Raw genomic sequence first — 16,282 nt, 5'->3', positions numbered from 1 at the left:
GATGATCCTTTTTTAGTAGCCCATTATGGACTTGTCCATTAAGTTGTCTAATCACATTTTGAAGCCTCCTCTACTGCCTGCCTCTGTGGATTGGCATTTTATGGTTTTGTTAACTGGTTATAAGCAAATTATTTTGATAGAAATATTAGCAATCCTGATACAGGGTTTTTTAATATAGCACTGTGAACTTGTGGTGGTTGTAAGGTAAAAGCAGATAGATTATGACTCCTCGCAATGGCTTTAATATCCACTCAAATTTAGATGCCACCACCCAAAGTTAAATCATTTCAGTAAGGAATTTTATAGACATATTTGTCTGAAAAAAGTTATGGCAAAAAAACAGAATTGCCTGGGGGCTTAAGTTTGGAAAGAATTGAATCTCGAAAGACTTAGAATTGTATGGAGTTTGTGTAAAGTGCTAACATGGAATTGCTTCTACAGATCTTCAAATCAAAAGAACTTAGAGTGAACCCAAAATTAGATTGTGGGTGAACTGTTTTATGATATTTTTTATGATTTTAGTGATTTAGCCTCTAGTTAAAAGGTAAAACAAGTCATTAATTTATACTCTTTACTAGAAGTTGCTTGCAAATTCAATTGTTTGTTAAAGGCGAATTTTGGACTCTGGAAACAACTGAATGCAAGCCCCACACCAAGAGTTTTTACCACTCAGCTTAAAGGTTTGAATCCCCATGCAATAGTATAATTCATTGTAATAATGACTGCTAAACAAGGTAAAGAAAACAATATTAAACTATAAACAATGATATCTAAGTATTAACTTGATTTTTCTCTGCAGTTAAACTTCTAGCTTGAGCATTCAGACTTTGTCTTATAATTACAAATGTTAAATTAGAGAGGATCTGTTGGGTACCTTAATACCTGCAGGGGCTGTTTTCACTCAGAAAGTCTTTTCAGTCTAATATCTTCAGATAAATCTCCACCTTAATGAAAATACATTTTGGAAACAATTTGTTCATTACTCTAGAGATATACTGAAGTGCTTGGGATACGTCATTCTGCTTTGCTTACATTGGGGAAAAACATCCCTGTAGCACATTATGGTTTTACTTCTTTGAAAAGGGGGATAGAGATCGCTCTACTTGTTAAACTTCTTGAAAATAAAATCAGAACGATGATATGGTTACAACTAAATCATTAGATGAGGTGGAGGTGACTTTAAGGAAACAATTATTAGCAGAATTTTTTATTTTTTACCGTGTTGTTCTTATAGAGTGGTCTATAATATGGATTTGATGTGGGAAGAGAGAAGATCATTATCTCAAGCAAACCAACTATTGAAGTTGCAGTTAATAGAAAATATTTTTCTTCTAGATGCAGTCGTTTCCGGGCAAATTAATAATCTTTTGACTGGAATTGTAATTACTTTTCTTGCTAGATCCTTAATGCTAGGCTGTAGTTTATTGAGGCAGCCTTCCCACCCTGGTTTCTTGAAGATGAGTCTTAGAGGATGGTTTTGGAGAGGCTCTGAAGTGCTGACACCCTAACGTGCTGTTAGATACAGTAAGCTGGTATGAAGCAGAGATGAGCTCTGCGCCTTTCTGTGGTCCCCATGTTACCCAAAGCAGCACTCCAGTTGTTTTTAAATGAGCCTTTAGAAGAATTCTTCAGCGTACGTTGCAATGGTACGCATTGCTACGAATTGATAAGTATCTCTTTAGGATGCTCCCAATCAAACCATCATATTCATGTATTAATAGGCTTTTTTTTTTTGCAGTGCTTGTCATTGCATGGTCTTGCAAATGTCAATGAGGTTTTGGACGCGGTGGGTTGATCTCCGCTGGCAGCTGAGCCGCCACCCAGTCACTCACCTGCTCCCTCCTGCTGCTGCTACAGGATGGGGGAGAGAATTGCAGGGGCAAACCAGGAAACTCATGGCTTGGGATATTGTTTAATTAGAGAAGGAAAGAGGAAGGAAAAACAGGTGATGCAAAGGCAATCTCAACCTGCAACTGTGTTACTGTACCGTTCCAGTATTTAGTAACCTTTCCTGTCATTCTTAAAAAAAAAAAAAAATAAAAAAAAAATTCCCTACACAAACTTCATGGAGTAGCATGCATTGCTTTTGCTGAAGACGCTTAAAAGTCCATGACTTTATTTTTTGGCATACCGTGGAGCTTGAAATAGCACAACTTTACTCACCCCTCTTTCCGAAGTGGACTTGACTTCTGCTCTTCTTTCTTTCAAAATGGATCTTTGGATGTTACTGGAGCACTAAGGAGGCTGCAGAACTGGTTAATGGACCTCAATCTACTGATAAGCAATAAATAATATATTTTTTCCTCATATTATCCCTTCTGGCACTTCAGGCCTAGGACAGAGGAGCTAATAATGACGTATGTCGTATCTCATGTAGATCATTGGTAAATCATTTCTCAGATACATATGTTTTAAGGCAGGCTGTTCCTGCCTGGCAGCATCCTTAAGGTTTAGGTCTTGTGTACTTTATGTTTTTCAGTTTTGAGAAAGGACTTTGTTTTATAAATAACTGAAAGCCAGTGATCTTCCTAGTCTTCTCTATTGCTTGTTAAGTAATTGTATAATGATGTCACGGGTTCTTCAGAATGGTAACTGGTTTATTTTGGTGCAATATTTTGATGTGTTCTTGAGTATTCAAATTGTATATTTAATACTGCCTATTGTGCAATCTATATATTTTTTCTTGTTCTTCACCTAAGTTTTTATTTTCAGCTCTGTGATCTAAATGCTTTCAGGCCAGTCTCAGTAATCTCTCTGATGTCTTTCTAGCGCTATATTCACTTTTGATGCCTTAATTCTAAATATTTTAGAATTTAAACAGAAGATGGCAAATCAGTTAATACTCTGTACAACAGTTATAAAATAAAACGTTCTTAGTACAGTGGTTATGCTAATGAAATATTGGCTTTTTTTTAATACAGAGAAGCTGTATGGCGACTTCTTGAGTTGGAAGCTAGAAGATACTCTCTCCCAGTTTCCTCTAAAACCTGGGAAGATTGCAACTTTTACTGTAAACATCAAAGTGAAGCTGGACTTTTCATGCCAAGAAAACCTTCTGCAAGATCTCAGTGACGGTGAGTTCTTAATTTCTTCTTGCTTAAAAGGATTCTGTGAACTTCTGAGAAGCACTTATCCAGTTGCTGTACTGTTCTTTTTAAAATACTGTATGTGATGAGGCTACATGTTTTCATATTTGTGTCTTGTAATGCAAAGGCAACTCTTTAGTGAGGTGTATGGATTCAAGACTGAATTTTTGCGGCAATCAGTGACATGATAGTTTGACCAAACTTTTCTCATCGTGAGATATTATCTTGCTATCTTTTTAAATCTTTCTTGACAGGGATTGTTCTTGATGTCTCTTTGTATCCTGACCTTAAGAAAATAAAGAAAAATGGAGTTCGGAAACATCAGGCTTAGAGAGAAATGATCATCAAGTTGATTATTTCGTTATCTGAGCTTATAGAATTGTTTATAATGGCTGACTGCAGCTTTGCCAGAAGTGACGTACTATAATGTAGGGCATAATCCCTCTAATATTTTAGAGAAATCCCTCTCATATTTTAGAGAAAGTGTGCTTAAACTCATAGCTTCTTTTGAATCAAAAAAAAAAAAACACCACACCACAAAACAATGTTTGCTTGTATTAGAATTATCCACGATTACAAGTACCAGATACTTGTAATAAGGATTTCCTCTTTATGATGAACACAAAGTCTTACTGGAGTAATTGCTATTCTCTGTATTTTTTCAATTGCCTGATATATTTACACTAATTGAATTAACTTGCCAACACAAGATATTCCTGTATTTTAAAGAAAACCATATCATAATTATTATTTGGACTCTTTCCCGGGATTCACTTGCAGGTGTGCATTATTGGTGTAATTAAAATACAAATATTTTCAAAATAGAAAAAAAAGAACAAGAAGGTATGTATAGCTTACTCAAGGCTGAAGCGAGGTGGGGGTTGGTCTATTCTCCCACGTGCCTGGTGACAGGACGAGGGGGAAGGGGCTAAAGTTGTGCCAGGGGAGGTTTAGGTTGGATATTAGGAAGAACTTCTTTACTGAAAGGGTTGTCAGGCATTGGAATGGGCTGCCCAGGGAAGTGGTTCAGTTACCACCCCTGGAGGTCTTTAAGAGACGTTTAGATGTAGAGCTTAGTGATATGGTTTAGTGGAGGACTTGTTAGTGTTCGGTCAGAGGTTGGAATCGGTGATCTTGGAGGTCTTTTCCAACCTGGATGATTCCGTGATTCTGTGAAGGCAAAAGGGACTGAATTCTGAGTTACCTTGCAGATGCATTTAGACAGACATTTTATTGTGTTAATAAAGTTTAAAAGACTTCTTTGCTTTTAAACTTCCCTGGTGTAAAATGCATAAGTTAAAAAACAAAACAAAACAACAAAAAAACGCACACAAAAAATTAGGACTTATCAACACTATGGGTTTTGTGCAGTAACAATAAGATTTACTTTGTAGGACTCCGTTTTTTAATTATTTTTATGCTAAGGCTTTTGAAATGGTAAAGAAAATGGTATAGGCCAGTTGATTCAAAATTTTAACTGAACTTCAGAAACTTCAGTTTTATTTGTATTTGTCCTTCTAGCTGACATTAATAGGAAAGAAATCTGAGTCATGGAGATGAGAAGGAACTTGATCAATGTAATCAATATAATTAGAAAAATAATTATGAAAGTCAGTATCTTAAAAGGTAGACGTTATGCTCTTTAGTGCCAGTTCTGTTATTTCTCTTTAGTTTTGTAACTCTCAGAAAAAGAAAACAAAATCTGCCATTGACCCGATCTCCAAAATCTTTAAAGGCGTTGCAAAGCTACATGTTCCCAGCAGTTTTTTAGGTGAAATAATGTACAAATAAAATGTACTGTAGAAGGAGAGGGTAACATGCTTTCTTCTTGTTACTGACATCAAACAGTTGTGGAACAGTGGATTTGGGCGTCTTTTTTTTTAGGAAAAAAAAAAAAAGCATCTAACTTTTATGTGGCCAGCTATGAAAAAAATCTTGGAACAACATTATTACTTTGTTATTTCTGTCTACAGCTTCTTCACCTGGAAGAAATTCACCTGGAAGGAATTCAATGTTTTCTCATTCAGCAATGATAAAGGAGCAAGATCCATTGGTATTTGTTTAGGGCTCTGGTATCTTTGGGGGATGTGTACTGTGTGTCCATTAAAAGTATTATTAGAAATGCTAAGTACATTGACATTTTAACTTGCTACTGTATTTTTTCTGCATTTCTTGAACGAATATACATATATATTCATATTCTGAATGAATACTGTAATTTTTAAAGAAGCAGGTAGCATCCTGATATGAAGAACAATCGAGAGCTAAGAAAGTCAATGGCAACTCTGACGTGGCTTTTAATCATAGGGTAGCTATGGTACCTTTTTCTTTTGAGGACCAGATTTACAATGATGATCAAAATACTTCTGTCTTTTAAAAGTAATGTCCTTAGCAGGGCATCTGTTACTTTGATCTGTTTTCATTTGCTGCTGAAATTGTTTCCTTTTGTTTGTAATCTGAACATAGGACAGAAAGGATAAATTGCAGATGTTTGCGATGATACACTTATCCAATTGGAAAGTAAACTAAGTTATCAGTCAGAATTGCTGATCTAATTCTTGTGTGTTGATGGTATACTGTCTGGTAAAGAAAAATGTTAGATGTTCTTCTAGATTAAAGGAAGCAAAAACACATGAGATGCTGTACAGGATCAGATCAATGACCGTCTAGTCCAATATCCTGTCTGTGATAGTGGCTAAGAGCAGATGCCTGTAGGAGAATATAGGGAAAATTTTGAACATACATGCTCCTTTCCTTTAGGTGTTTGGTGCTGACTTGTTAGCTCTGGAACTTCCAGAGTCTGGCAGCAGTTTCTCTGTTTTCAGGCACTGTTACTCAGTCTCAGTGGGTTTCTTTGTCATAAAATTCCTTGCACTCTCTGCCAGGCTGGTACAACATGCTGTGCCGAGAAGATTCACAGTTAAATTACTTTTATCAGCTTTCAATCTACTGGTATCCTTCTGATATTACCTAGTGTCTGTATTGCAAGAAACAGCTAACAATCCATCTTCTAAACATCGTACCGACACTCGTGATGTTACACATTCTCCCAGTGTTATTTTCACAGTGGTCTTTTTCACAGTCTGAAGATTTCTATCTGGCTTAGCTGTCCTTGTCGTGGAAAGAGTGCCGTCTGTTTCTCAGTCTTGTCCCTTTTGAACACTGTCAGCTCTATATCCTTGAGGTAGTCTCTGTACACTATTTGAAAGGTGATCTCCGCACTTCTGTACTGACCTAATGATGCTCCTTACTTTGTTTTCTATTACTTGCCTTATAATAATGCAGTAATGCACGACTTAATTTTTTTTAAATTTTGCTCAATGTTGAATTGGTGGGTTCATGAATCTGTGAATCAGCTCCACGATCTTGCTTCTGTAAAATAATATTCACACTCAAGGTTAGGATTGTTTTTTGTTTTTGTTTTCCGTATATTTATACTGAATTTGATTTGACATTTATTGGCCAGTCACCAAGTTTTATAAGATCCTAGCTGTTAGTCAGGAACATGCCATTCTCTTTGTGTTGCATAGGCTTCCACTCTGAAAGTTGGGTTTGTGCAAATGCAGCCTAATAACACACAAGATTATAATGCAGAAGAATGTGCATCCCATTAAAACATGACATTTACGGTTCTTGTCACAATCTGGATTGTCTTGGCTTACTATCTTTGGAAATAATTACTTTGCAAACACTTTGAACAGCTGGGCAGATGTTCTAGAGACACTTGGGTTTGTTAATGAAGATTAAGAAGTCCAGGCTTATGTCTTGAAGGTACTTGCCCAAGATTTAAGGGTTCTCTGTAAGAATCCTGTTTGCTGCAAATACTAATGAAGTTTTGTCCCTGAGCTGGGTGTTTCAAGGTTCCTTCTATGTACATTCTTGGTTCTCTGGTCAAGAAATCTAGCATATGTATTTAATTTGATTCTAAGGTTGTTAGAATCGTAGAGTAAGACAGGAGGAAGCACAGCATTGCTTGGTACAGCCTGGCCTAAGGAGCTTCAGCAGTAAGGCCTCTCCCTGCTGCTAAATGAGAGAGGTCAACAGGATGTTCACATCATGAGGATAATTAATTCTTCCAAGTCATTATAGCGTAATTTCTGAAATCCATTTTTTCCCTGATGCTAAACAGGAAAAGAACAATAGCTGCTCTTTTTTGATTGTTTTATAATTGGTAGCTTGTTAGTGGGAAAGAGGCTTTAAAAAAAGCTTCTATCAAATGGGGATACTGTTTTGCAAGGTAAATTAATTAAACTGCAATGAGTGCTTCATTATGTAGAAATGTTAGTGTTCATTCGTTCTGTTTATAGGGAGCCTAAAGACAGATGCGAGAATATTTAAATTCATAAACTCATCAAAGGAACTAAGTAACTAGATGCTAAGAGAAGCAAAACTATGCCTTAAGTCTCTCCTTCCTTTCTCTGGGGGAGGAAGAATTGCAGACAAATAATAGCTTATTTCTAATGGCAGGGATCTTGAATGGTTTTAATATTGGTAGACAAGACCATTGTAAGTCTATTTCATAATTACTTTGTTGGTTTTCTGCTTAAATAAAATACTACAATTTCAAAGCTAGGTTTTATTCATTTAACATTCCTATGCTTATAGACAACATATTTCTTTGTTAGAACGATACCTGGTTATGAGTTTAAGTGGATTCTTGACAAGTCTGCAAACAACATAGCCTAGAGAATTCTATTAGGATGATATTTCTGATGATGATGGAAGTCCTCAGATATTTCAGTAGGATCCTTTGTGTTAGTACCTTTGGTTGCCTTTATTGCATTATATCATTCAGAATATTTTCTCATTTATTTCATTTCTAACTTTTTTGTCTTTACAGTTTGAAGATATCAGTTTTCATTTTAGTTGCACTGAGCTTTTTTTCTTTACCTACAAACTCTTCCGTCCTCCATAAATTAATCACCATGTTACTTTAAAAAAAGTTCTTATTTTTTTTTAGAATTTTTCTTACAGATTTCTTTTTGAATTCCAACTTTAGTGCTTACAGAAGGTGACTTTTTCTCTTCCAAATGTCTTTTAACCTGTCTTGTGTGATAATTTGACTGATAAGGATTTATTTTTTAAAATTATTTTTAACAATATATAAGCGCCATAGGACTTTAGCCTGGATCAGTTGTACTGGCTTCTACAGGAACATGTAGGAAGAAGTATTTTAGGCCTCAAATCTTTACAAAGTAAGTAGTAAGACAGACATGAGGCAAACAGTAATAGATTTATTATTGGGACTTACAGGCTATTTAACCCATCATCCTATTAAGTTTCCTGTTGTGCTGTTTCCTCGCTGAGGCTCTTTAATTTGGCATCTAATGTAGTGTGCATAAATAATCTCTAGTCTTTGACTACTTTTTTTTTTTTTTACACTTCACTTGCTTCCTTTGTCTGAGTTTAACTTTTTAGTACTAGTTCATCAACCTCAGGAATGTATCCTTACTTATACTACATTTTCTATTGTCAATTATTAGTAATAAACTCTTCAAATGCAGAGCTCACTCTGCTACGTGTCGTCTCTGCTCTGGCCCTGGGAGCCAGAGAGGTGATGCATTCCTAGTAGCATCACCTGGCGCACTGCTGTTGGCTCCCGTGCTTAGTTTTAAGCATATTTTTGAGAGAGGGAAGGAATAAGTACTCTTGTCTGCTCTTGAGTTATTGCCCTATTTGTTGTGGTTTAACCTCCATAGACAACCAATTGCCCCTCCACCCCCACCGAGTTGTTATTGTTGAGCACGATGCCGTATGGTATGAAATATCCCTTCGGTCATTTGGGGTTGCCTGTCATGGTTGTGTCCTCTTGTGCACCCCCAGCCTCCTTGCTGGCAGGGTGAAAAACAGAAAACACCTCGTGTGCATAAGCACTGCTCAGGAACAACTAAACCATCCATGTGTTGTCAACACTGTTTTCATCACAAATCCAAAACATAGCACCACAGGAGCTACTCTGAAGAGAATTAACTCTATTCTAGCCAAAAGCAGGACATCGTTGCAGTAGCCGGAGACAGCAAGGTCCTAGAGTTCTGCAGAATTTTCAATTCCAGCAGAATACAAGATCATTTGTTCTTTTTTTTTTTTCTAAGAAAAAAATGCACATTTGTGTTTGGCAAGCATTCTTTCTCTACCCTGTCATGAACTACTTCAGTCTTTTTTCTTTGTGCTGAAAGTACTCTGTAACTGTTACAATATTTTTAGGAGAGGCTTCTCGTACTGAAATTTCTATCAGACAATTGATAGACAAAATAAATACCTGGGTTCAGAGGACATTTAATTTTCATGTCTTATGTTTCAAGTTCAATACTTTTCAAGAATTCTGACAGATCCTCTTGGGTTATAATTTCATACTGCCAAAGCACACGTTAGAAAGTTGTTACTCTGTGTTTTTATAGTTTTTAATCTCTGGTGGGTTAACTTTGGCTAAGGGCCAAATATCCACCCAGCTACTTGTTTGCTGTTTTCCCTCAGCAGGATGGGGGACAAAAATAGGATGAAAAAGCTTCTGGGTTGTGATAAAGATTGGGAGATAACTTACTAATTACCAAAACGGGGAAAACAGACTTGACCTCAGGAAAATTAATTTAACTTATTGTCAATTCAAATAGATTTGGTTGGTGAGAACAAAAAATGAAAACGCCACCTTCTACCCCTTTCCCAGGCTGCAGCCCTTCAGGAACACCCTGCTCCCACTGGGGCTCCCCACGGCCGCAGCTCCCTCAGGAAATGTCCCCCTGCTGCGGCGTGGGCCCTCCCCGGGCTGCAGGGTGGAGATCTGCTCCAGCGGGGGCTCTGCAGGGCTGCCGGGGAATCCCTGCTGCCTGTGGGCCTGGAGCCCCTCCTGCCCTCCTCCTCCTGGGGCCTGGGCCCTCTGCTGCTTTTCCCTCGCCCTGGGCCTCCTCCTCGGCCTGTGCCTGCTCTGCCCTTTCCGAAATCTGTTTTCCTCGAGGTGCTGCCAGCCTGGGGCTGGGCTCAGTTGGGCCCTGCCCACAGAGGCCTTGCAGCCCTGCCAACACCTGCATACAGACACCCCATATGTTATTAAGTACCTTTCATGTATATTTAGAAAACAGCAGAAAGTGGGTTTGTGCTGCTATTGGGTTCCAAGTATTTCTTCTGCAGAGGAGAAGCGCTTTAACCAAAAATCTTGCTCTGGCTCATGTTTCACGTCACATTGTATTAGCAGTTACCTATAGACAGCCTTGGAATACCAACAGTAGTGTCCTGGCTTCAGTGGTAAGCCTGTTTAAGAGTTTCCTTGCAACAGAGTTTGCAGCTCCCATGGTTGTGATGTACCTGTTTAAAAGTCTTCGTATTTTTGTCACCTGGATCAGGCCAGTGATCACAGTACATTGCTGCATTGCCATGGGGCTGTGGATTTGAACAGGAGGGAAACTGCCCTGCGGCAGCTCGTTCTCTGGGTGCTTCAGTCACTGCCTTGTAAATTGAGAAGTAAAACCACCTTAGTAAACTTTCCCTCATTCAATTATAAGATTGTGTGGGATTTGTCTGCTCAGCGTACTGCGAAAGTGGCTAATGAAGTTAAATTGACAATTTACTTAACATTTGAGAGGAGAGAGGAAATGCTGGTAAGAGATTTTGCTCTGTTATGACAGAAACGACTGCGATGTTGGAAAAGCAAGCTGCTTTTTTGCAGTTACCATGGAAAAAGTGTTGGTCATGTGCTGTTACCATGGAAATGTTCAATGTGAATTCCAGAAATTAGAAAGATTTCTGGACCGAGTAGCAAGACAATTGTTCTTTTTATAGTGAAAGGCTGCTCAAGCTGCTTGACATTATGAATGTGGAGGATGTAGCATCTTTAAATCTCTAAACTTCATGAGAGAAAATAAAATGTATTTCCACTATGAAAACTCATAAAATATAAATATGAAGTAATTTAAAACTTCTGGTGAATTGCTTTAAAATTTTCAGTTTCCTTTTTTTCATCTGTAATCACCAAGTTCAGCAACCTACCAGTACTTTTGACAGAATTTCCCCATTCTGTGATGAGTGTTGAATGCATTGCAAAGGAGCACTTTGTGAAATAAGTAGCCAACTTTGCTGCCTGGTCAGACACCTGAAAAAGCTAAATAATCTAAAACAACTGGCTAGCAGCAGAACGTTAATTATTTTTTGTCTTCTGGCAGAGAAGTGTCCTTGTATAGTCAAAGTTGTGGAGGGGTGAGCCATTTAAAGTACAGTGCAGTGCCTTGTGCCGGACCCTGTTATACGCAATGCCACAGTGCCACGAACTAGAAACAAAAGTTTGAACACAGTGATGATTACCTTAGACTTTCCTTTTAGCCTGAAGCAGAATCAATGTTCTCTTTGATGTCTTACCTCCTTTTGCCCTGAGGTGCAATTTAGAGATAAAAAAAAAATCCACTTCCCCCTAGAAATGGTTTCAACTAACTTTTGTCATGACATTTTTCAAAGAAAATGAAAGTAAAATTATCTTTAGGAGACAAAATAGCTTAAAAAAGGCATTAGTTGCACGTCTATTGCATGTTTTAGGTATTATCTAGTCTTTTAACAAAGAAAGGAAACCTTGGGTCTTATATAAAAATGGAAGATAAGACGAGTGCTATGAGATATTTCATGTTTGGTTGTTTTCATGGTTTTGTGTGCAAATGTGTGCACCAGTCACCTTCACCTTCTGTTCTAAATATGTAACTGATGAAATTAATTCATCAGTTTGAAAAGAGTATTTTTCTTCAGGTAAAATTTCTTACTGCCATTGAAAAGGGGGGATTTCAAAGCTATCAAGTGTATTTATCATAAATGTTGCTGGAAAACTTAGAGTTATAGAATCATAGAATGGCTTGGGCTGGAAGGGACCTTAAAGATATCTACTTCCAACCCTTCTGCCAACTGACTTGAATGTTCTAGTGTATTATTGTCCCAAATCTTAGTCTAATAAGTAAATTTGCTTTGATATCACCTGGCTTTAAAGAGATGTTAAGAGCTGGTTTAGGATTGTTTTGTATCTTATTATTTCTTATACAAGTTAGAAATAAAAAACCTGTTAGCACATGCAAAATTCTTTCTTGTTTTCATGACCCTTCCTTTTCTCTGGTGTTCATGCGTTAGACTACTTCATGATGTAATGTAGCAATGTTATTAGAGGAAAGGATTTCTTTTGCTGTTGCTGAATATATATTTAAATACCGTTTAACTGATTCTGTTTTCAGTTTTCCAGGATTGTCATATAACAGCCCGTATGATTCTCTTCTCCATTTGTAGCTGTGCTAATCTGACTCACCCCTTCTGTTTTTTCATCAACTAGATGCTGCTGATTGATTTTCTGGAGTGGACCCATGTGGAACAAATATGTCTTTTAATTTGAGCATTTATAGAGATTAACAGAAGAATTCTAACAGTGAGGAAAACCAGGCTTATGGCGCATAAATTTCAAAGTAGTACAATGTGTTTTCCTTGCACTCTTGTTGCTTTGCCCACATGAAGAACGTCACTGCATGTGACATTTTTTTTCCTTTTGAGTATTTTCTCTCCCTTTAATAAAACAGACATAGATTTATTGGAATAAAATATAATATTTAAAGAGAAAATAATTTATTTTATTGTTTTTCTAGATGGAATCAGTGTCAGCGGACTTCCACTTTCCAGTCCTTTTCGGCAGGTTGTCAAACCAAGAGTAGAGGCTAAACCTGTTAATCCACAAGAAAGCAGCAAAGCTGGTGACTTCAGTCATGTGAAGGTAAGTAAGTGACATAAAAGTAAGTGAAAAATTTAGTTTTCATTATGCTACATTACGGTTTGTTCTGTGATTAAAAAGTAAAGGGTCAAAGGATCGAAGTATTACCTTACCACTTCCAGTACTTTGCCTTTTAGAGGTGCTCATATAAGTAACAGAATAACTGAGAGAGCCAAATGAAAAATAAATAAATGTAGCAGGATGAAAGAACAACTGTGTGGGTAGGAGCTGCACTGTGCTTACTGTGAGTCTTACCTGGAGTAAGCTACTGTTTGTTTTTCTTTTGAAAACAGAAGGTTCATACCTGTTCAAAATACAAACTTCTTGTTTTGAGCAGGGAAATAAGAACAGTTGCAGTTTACTGGCCTGGTTTGTAGGAGATATAATTTAAGACTAAGATAGCAAGGATTATAAAAAATGTAGCCTAGGACTTCATTGGTTTATTCCATAGTTTTGGTGCATGTTTTACATGCCATGTAGTATTTGATATGTTTCCTACATGGAACTGTGTTCTGCATTAGTTCATTCCCTCCGAATTTACCTCCAGTATTGTACACAGCAATTTTGGCTTGGCAAGTCTTTGACTGAGAAGCAAACCTGTTTTGCTTTTTTTCAATAACGCACTTTGCATCTGAATTTTACTTTTTTTTCCCAGTGAGGTTATTTACAGTTCTATTTGATGAATAAACAGGGGACACTATTAATTTATAAATATGTTTCTTTTGAACCATTAGTATACTAATTCGCTCTCATTTGGTTCTGCAGTACAAAAAGGATGATGACAGCATATGAGATGATTAAAAAAGCACACTAGTAAAGGCTTTCTTTGTATTTTTTTGACATAGTGAGGTACTTCCCAGTTGCTCATAAAGATAAATCACCATGATTGAGAAAACAGTTTGAAGCTAGTAAAATGTTCACCATTAATTTTCAAGCGTAGAAGTTTGTGTAAGAATTTATGTTCTGCAGAATACTTATGACTTATGCAAGCAAGGAGAATATTCTTTTGAAATGGGAATAAAAGTCCAGAAATGCAGAATTTCCATGTACCAAATACATGGAAGAATCCCTTTGGTGCACTTTCTGGTTGTCAGCCAGTTGTCCTGGCAACTGAGAAGTTGCAGGTTCACAGTGACCTTTGCGATGGTTTTGTAAGGACATTGGAGACCTGTAAAGCAAGAATGTGTTCTTTCAACAGTCTGGTGGGAATGCACGAATTTGATTCTATTGGTGAGCTTGTTGAATGCAGTTTGAATTTATTAATTGGTATTTTGTATGGAAGGACCTTGCAGGTAGCCAAAACTATGTTGAAAAGAGAACACAAATTCTGATAACATTACAGGGTTCCTTGCTTATTAAAGTTATCTGTGCATTGAGCCTGGTTTTTATATGACTGTAGTACAGCTCCCATAGCATGCTTCAAATTAACAATTTACTGTGTTAACATCTCTTCTAGAACTCTTTTAATGAGTGCATTTTTATGAAGTAAGTTTAGAAGAGATGATTTATGGAGAAGCAACAGGAAAAACAGAAAATCAGGTGTTAAAGTAGCCAACAGAATAAAATTCTGGAGGAAGTACAAAATTATGTCTAATTACCTAAATTATACCATTCTGATCATGTAATTGCAGGGGACATAAATGGGAGGAAAGATGTGATTTATATTTTTCCAAAATTTTTAAGAATGACATATTGTGGTTGAGGAGAGAGAAAACCACAGTAGGGTAACACCATCCATGGAGTGTATACTGACTGTCATGGCTAGTTCCATTTTAACTGATCACCATTTCTGTAACTTTCATTTGTATTTACCATGTTTTTATAAATAATGATAATATTATCTCAGCTTGTCCCTGTTAAGCCACTATAAATCAACCACTTGATCTACCTGGAGTAAAAACATCTATGTAGTTCAGAAGTATTTAGAATATCTCAGAAATATTTTTAGATTTGCCAGACTATCCACAAAATTAAGTCTCCGTGCATATGGACATACACAGGTATTGGACAGACAACCAGGAGAAATTATCTGTCACAACTGAATAGATTTGTGTCCCTCTGGATAGTTATGTTACATTTGTCACAGTCATTCTGTGATAAGGTGTTATATCCAGCTTTTTTCCAGCTGCCTACTACTTTTGTACGTTAGTGTTTACTTCTCTTTGCAGCAGCTCTCTACTTTGACAGAGTTCTTCAGCTGAAAAAAAATATTAATATCCACCCGTGGAAAATTCCAAATTAAAATATCAGGCAGTTATTTTTATTAATTGAGTCAATTAACTATTTTTATTTAAAAACATAATCAGAATGTATCTTGGCTGGGTTCTGAGGAATTTGCTGTATTTTTGTTTTTGACTTACTTGATTTCAGACAAGATATCTTTCAGAATACACAAATATAAGTTCATTGTCAAATGTAAAGGCTTTTCCTCGCTAGGAACATTGTTGTATACACTAGCAAGCTGGGGTATATAAAAGAGAGACGGTCCAAGATTCCCTTTGAACCGGAATCTTAAAAAATTTCATATTTCTGAATCTCTCTGAATGTCCTAGAACCTCCTTAGAAGGTACTTCAGGTTCTCTCAGTTGCTGCACAGCAGTTCAGTGCATGTGGGCTATGGCCACGTCCTGCACAGTGCCTTTCAGGACAATTGCTTGATTATGTTTTAAGGTTAATCTTGTAATAGTCTAGGCAATTAAAATGGTTTGACAAGGACTCTGGTAAGAAGCAAGTGGGAGCTTTTAAGTTAAGAAATAAGATAGATCTTAAAGAATTTGGATATGCTGTGGACGTACTCTGCTAGCATTTATTCATGATTTAGCAATAGGTGTCTGTTGTGAATATGCAGTAGCAGTAGTGATTTTTCAATCCTCTATGGCGTGCATTAACCAATCTTCATAAGACAGGTGAATTTTTGCAAATGAAAATTAATAGAAATCAATGCTTCTCAGGATGCTGTTTCTGAAATGTCATTGTTGGTATATTTAGAAGTCTTGATACTTAAATCTTCCCTTCGTATTTGACTTCCTTCCTTTTTTTTTTTTCTTCTGCTTCAATATTGGATATTGCCAGTATTGTGTTTGAACTTCTTTGCTATCTTCGTTTTCAATTTTGCTACAGGCTGTCTTCTAATAAACCAGTCACTGGCTTCTGGAAATGACTGTTATAATGATCTCATAAATTTCATACAAAAATTGCTTTATGATCTCATCATAAAGCTTGCTTACACCCTCAAGCTGAAAAGAGTATCACAGTATAATATTATGTCCAGATGTACACTTTCCTACTGTTCACCACTGAGTAATTTGGTAAGCATTGTCTTAAAATCCTTGGTCATTCTAGGGTGCATCTCTACTGCAGAGTGAGTTAGCTCATGCTTAGCTCTGCATTGCTGTGGTTATGCTGGTAGGTGAAATGGTCTGTTTTGTGGCTGGATCTGGTACTTTTTTGAATAACACTGCGGTTTGTTTAGATA

At 36.9% G+C, this 16,282-nt stretch overlaps 1 protein-coding gene across 8 annotated transcripts in view; it reads left to right on the top strand.

Annotated features, from left to right (window-relative positions):
• Positions 1–16,282, top strand: part of TRAPPC9 (trafficking protein particle complex subunit 9) — a 465,357-nt gene that overhangs the window by 73,049 nt on the left and 376,026 nt on the right. For all 8 annotated transcript variants that reach the window (XM_040547346.1, XM_040547344.1, XM_040547347.1 and 5 more), the window contains 2 exons: positions 2,922–3,074; positions 12,686–12,810. In XM_040547346.1, coding sequence (XP_040403280.1) covers positions 2,922–3,074; positions 12,686–12,810 — 278 coding nt within the window. The remainder of the gene's footprint in view (positions 1–2,921; positions 3,075–12,685; positions 12,811–16,282) is intronic.

The sequence above is a fragment of the Cygnus olor genome, chromosome 2 (genome assembly GCF_009769625.2).
Source record: "Cygnus olor isolate bCygOlo1 chromosome 2, bCygOlo1.pri.v2, whole genome shotgun sequence".
NCBI lineage: Eukaryota > Metazoa > Chordata > Aves > Anseriformes > Anatidae > Cygnus > Cygnus olor.
This window is presented reverse-complemented; position numbering and strand designations above follow the sequence as displayed.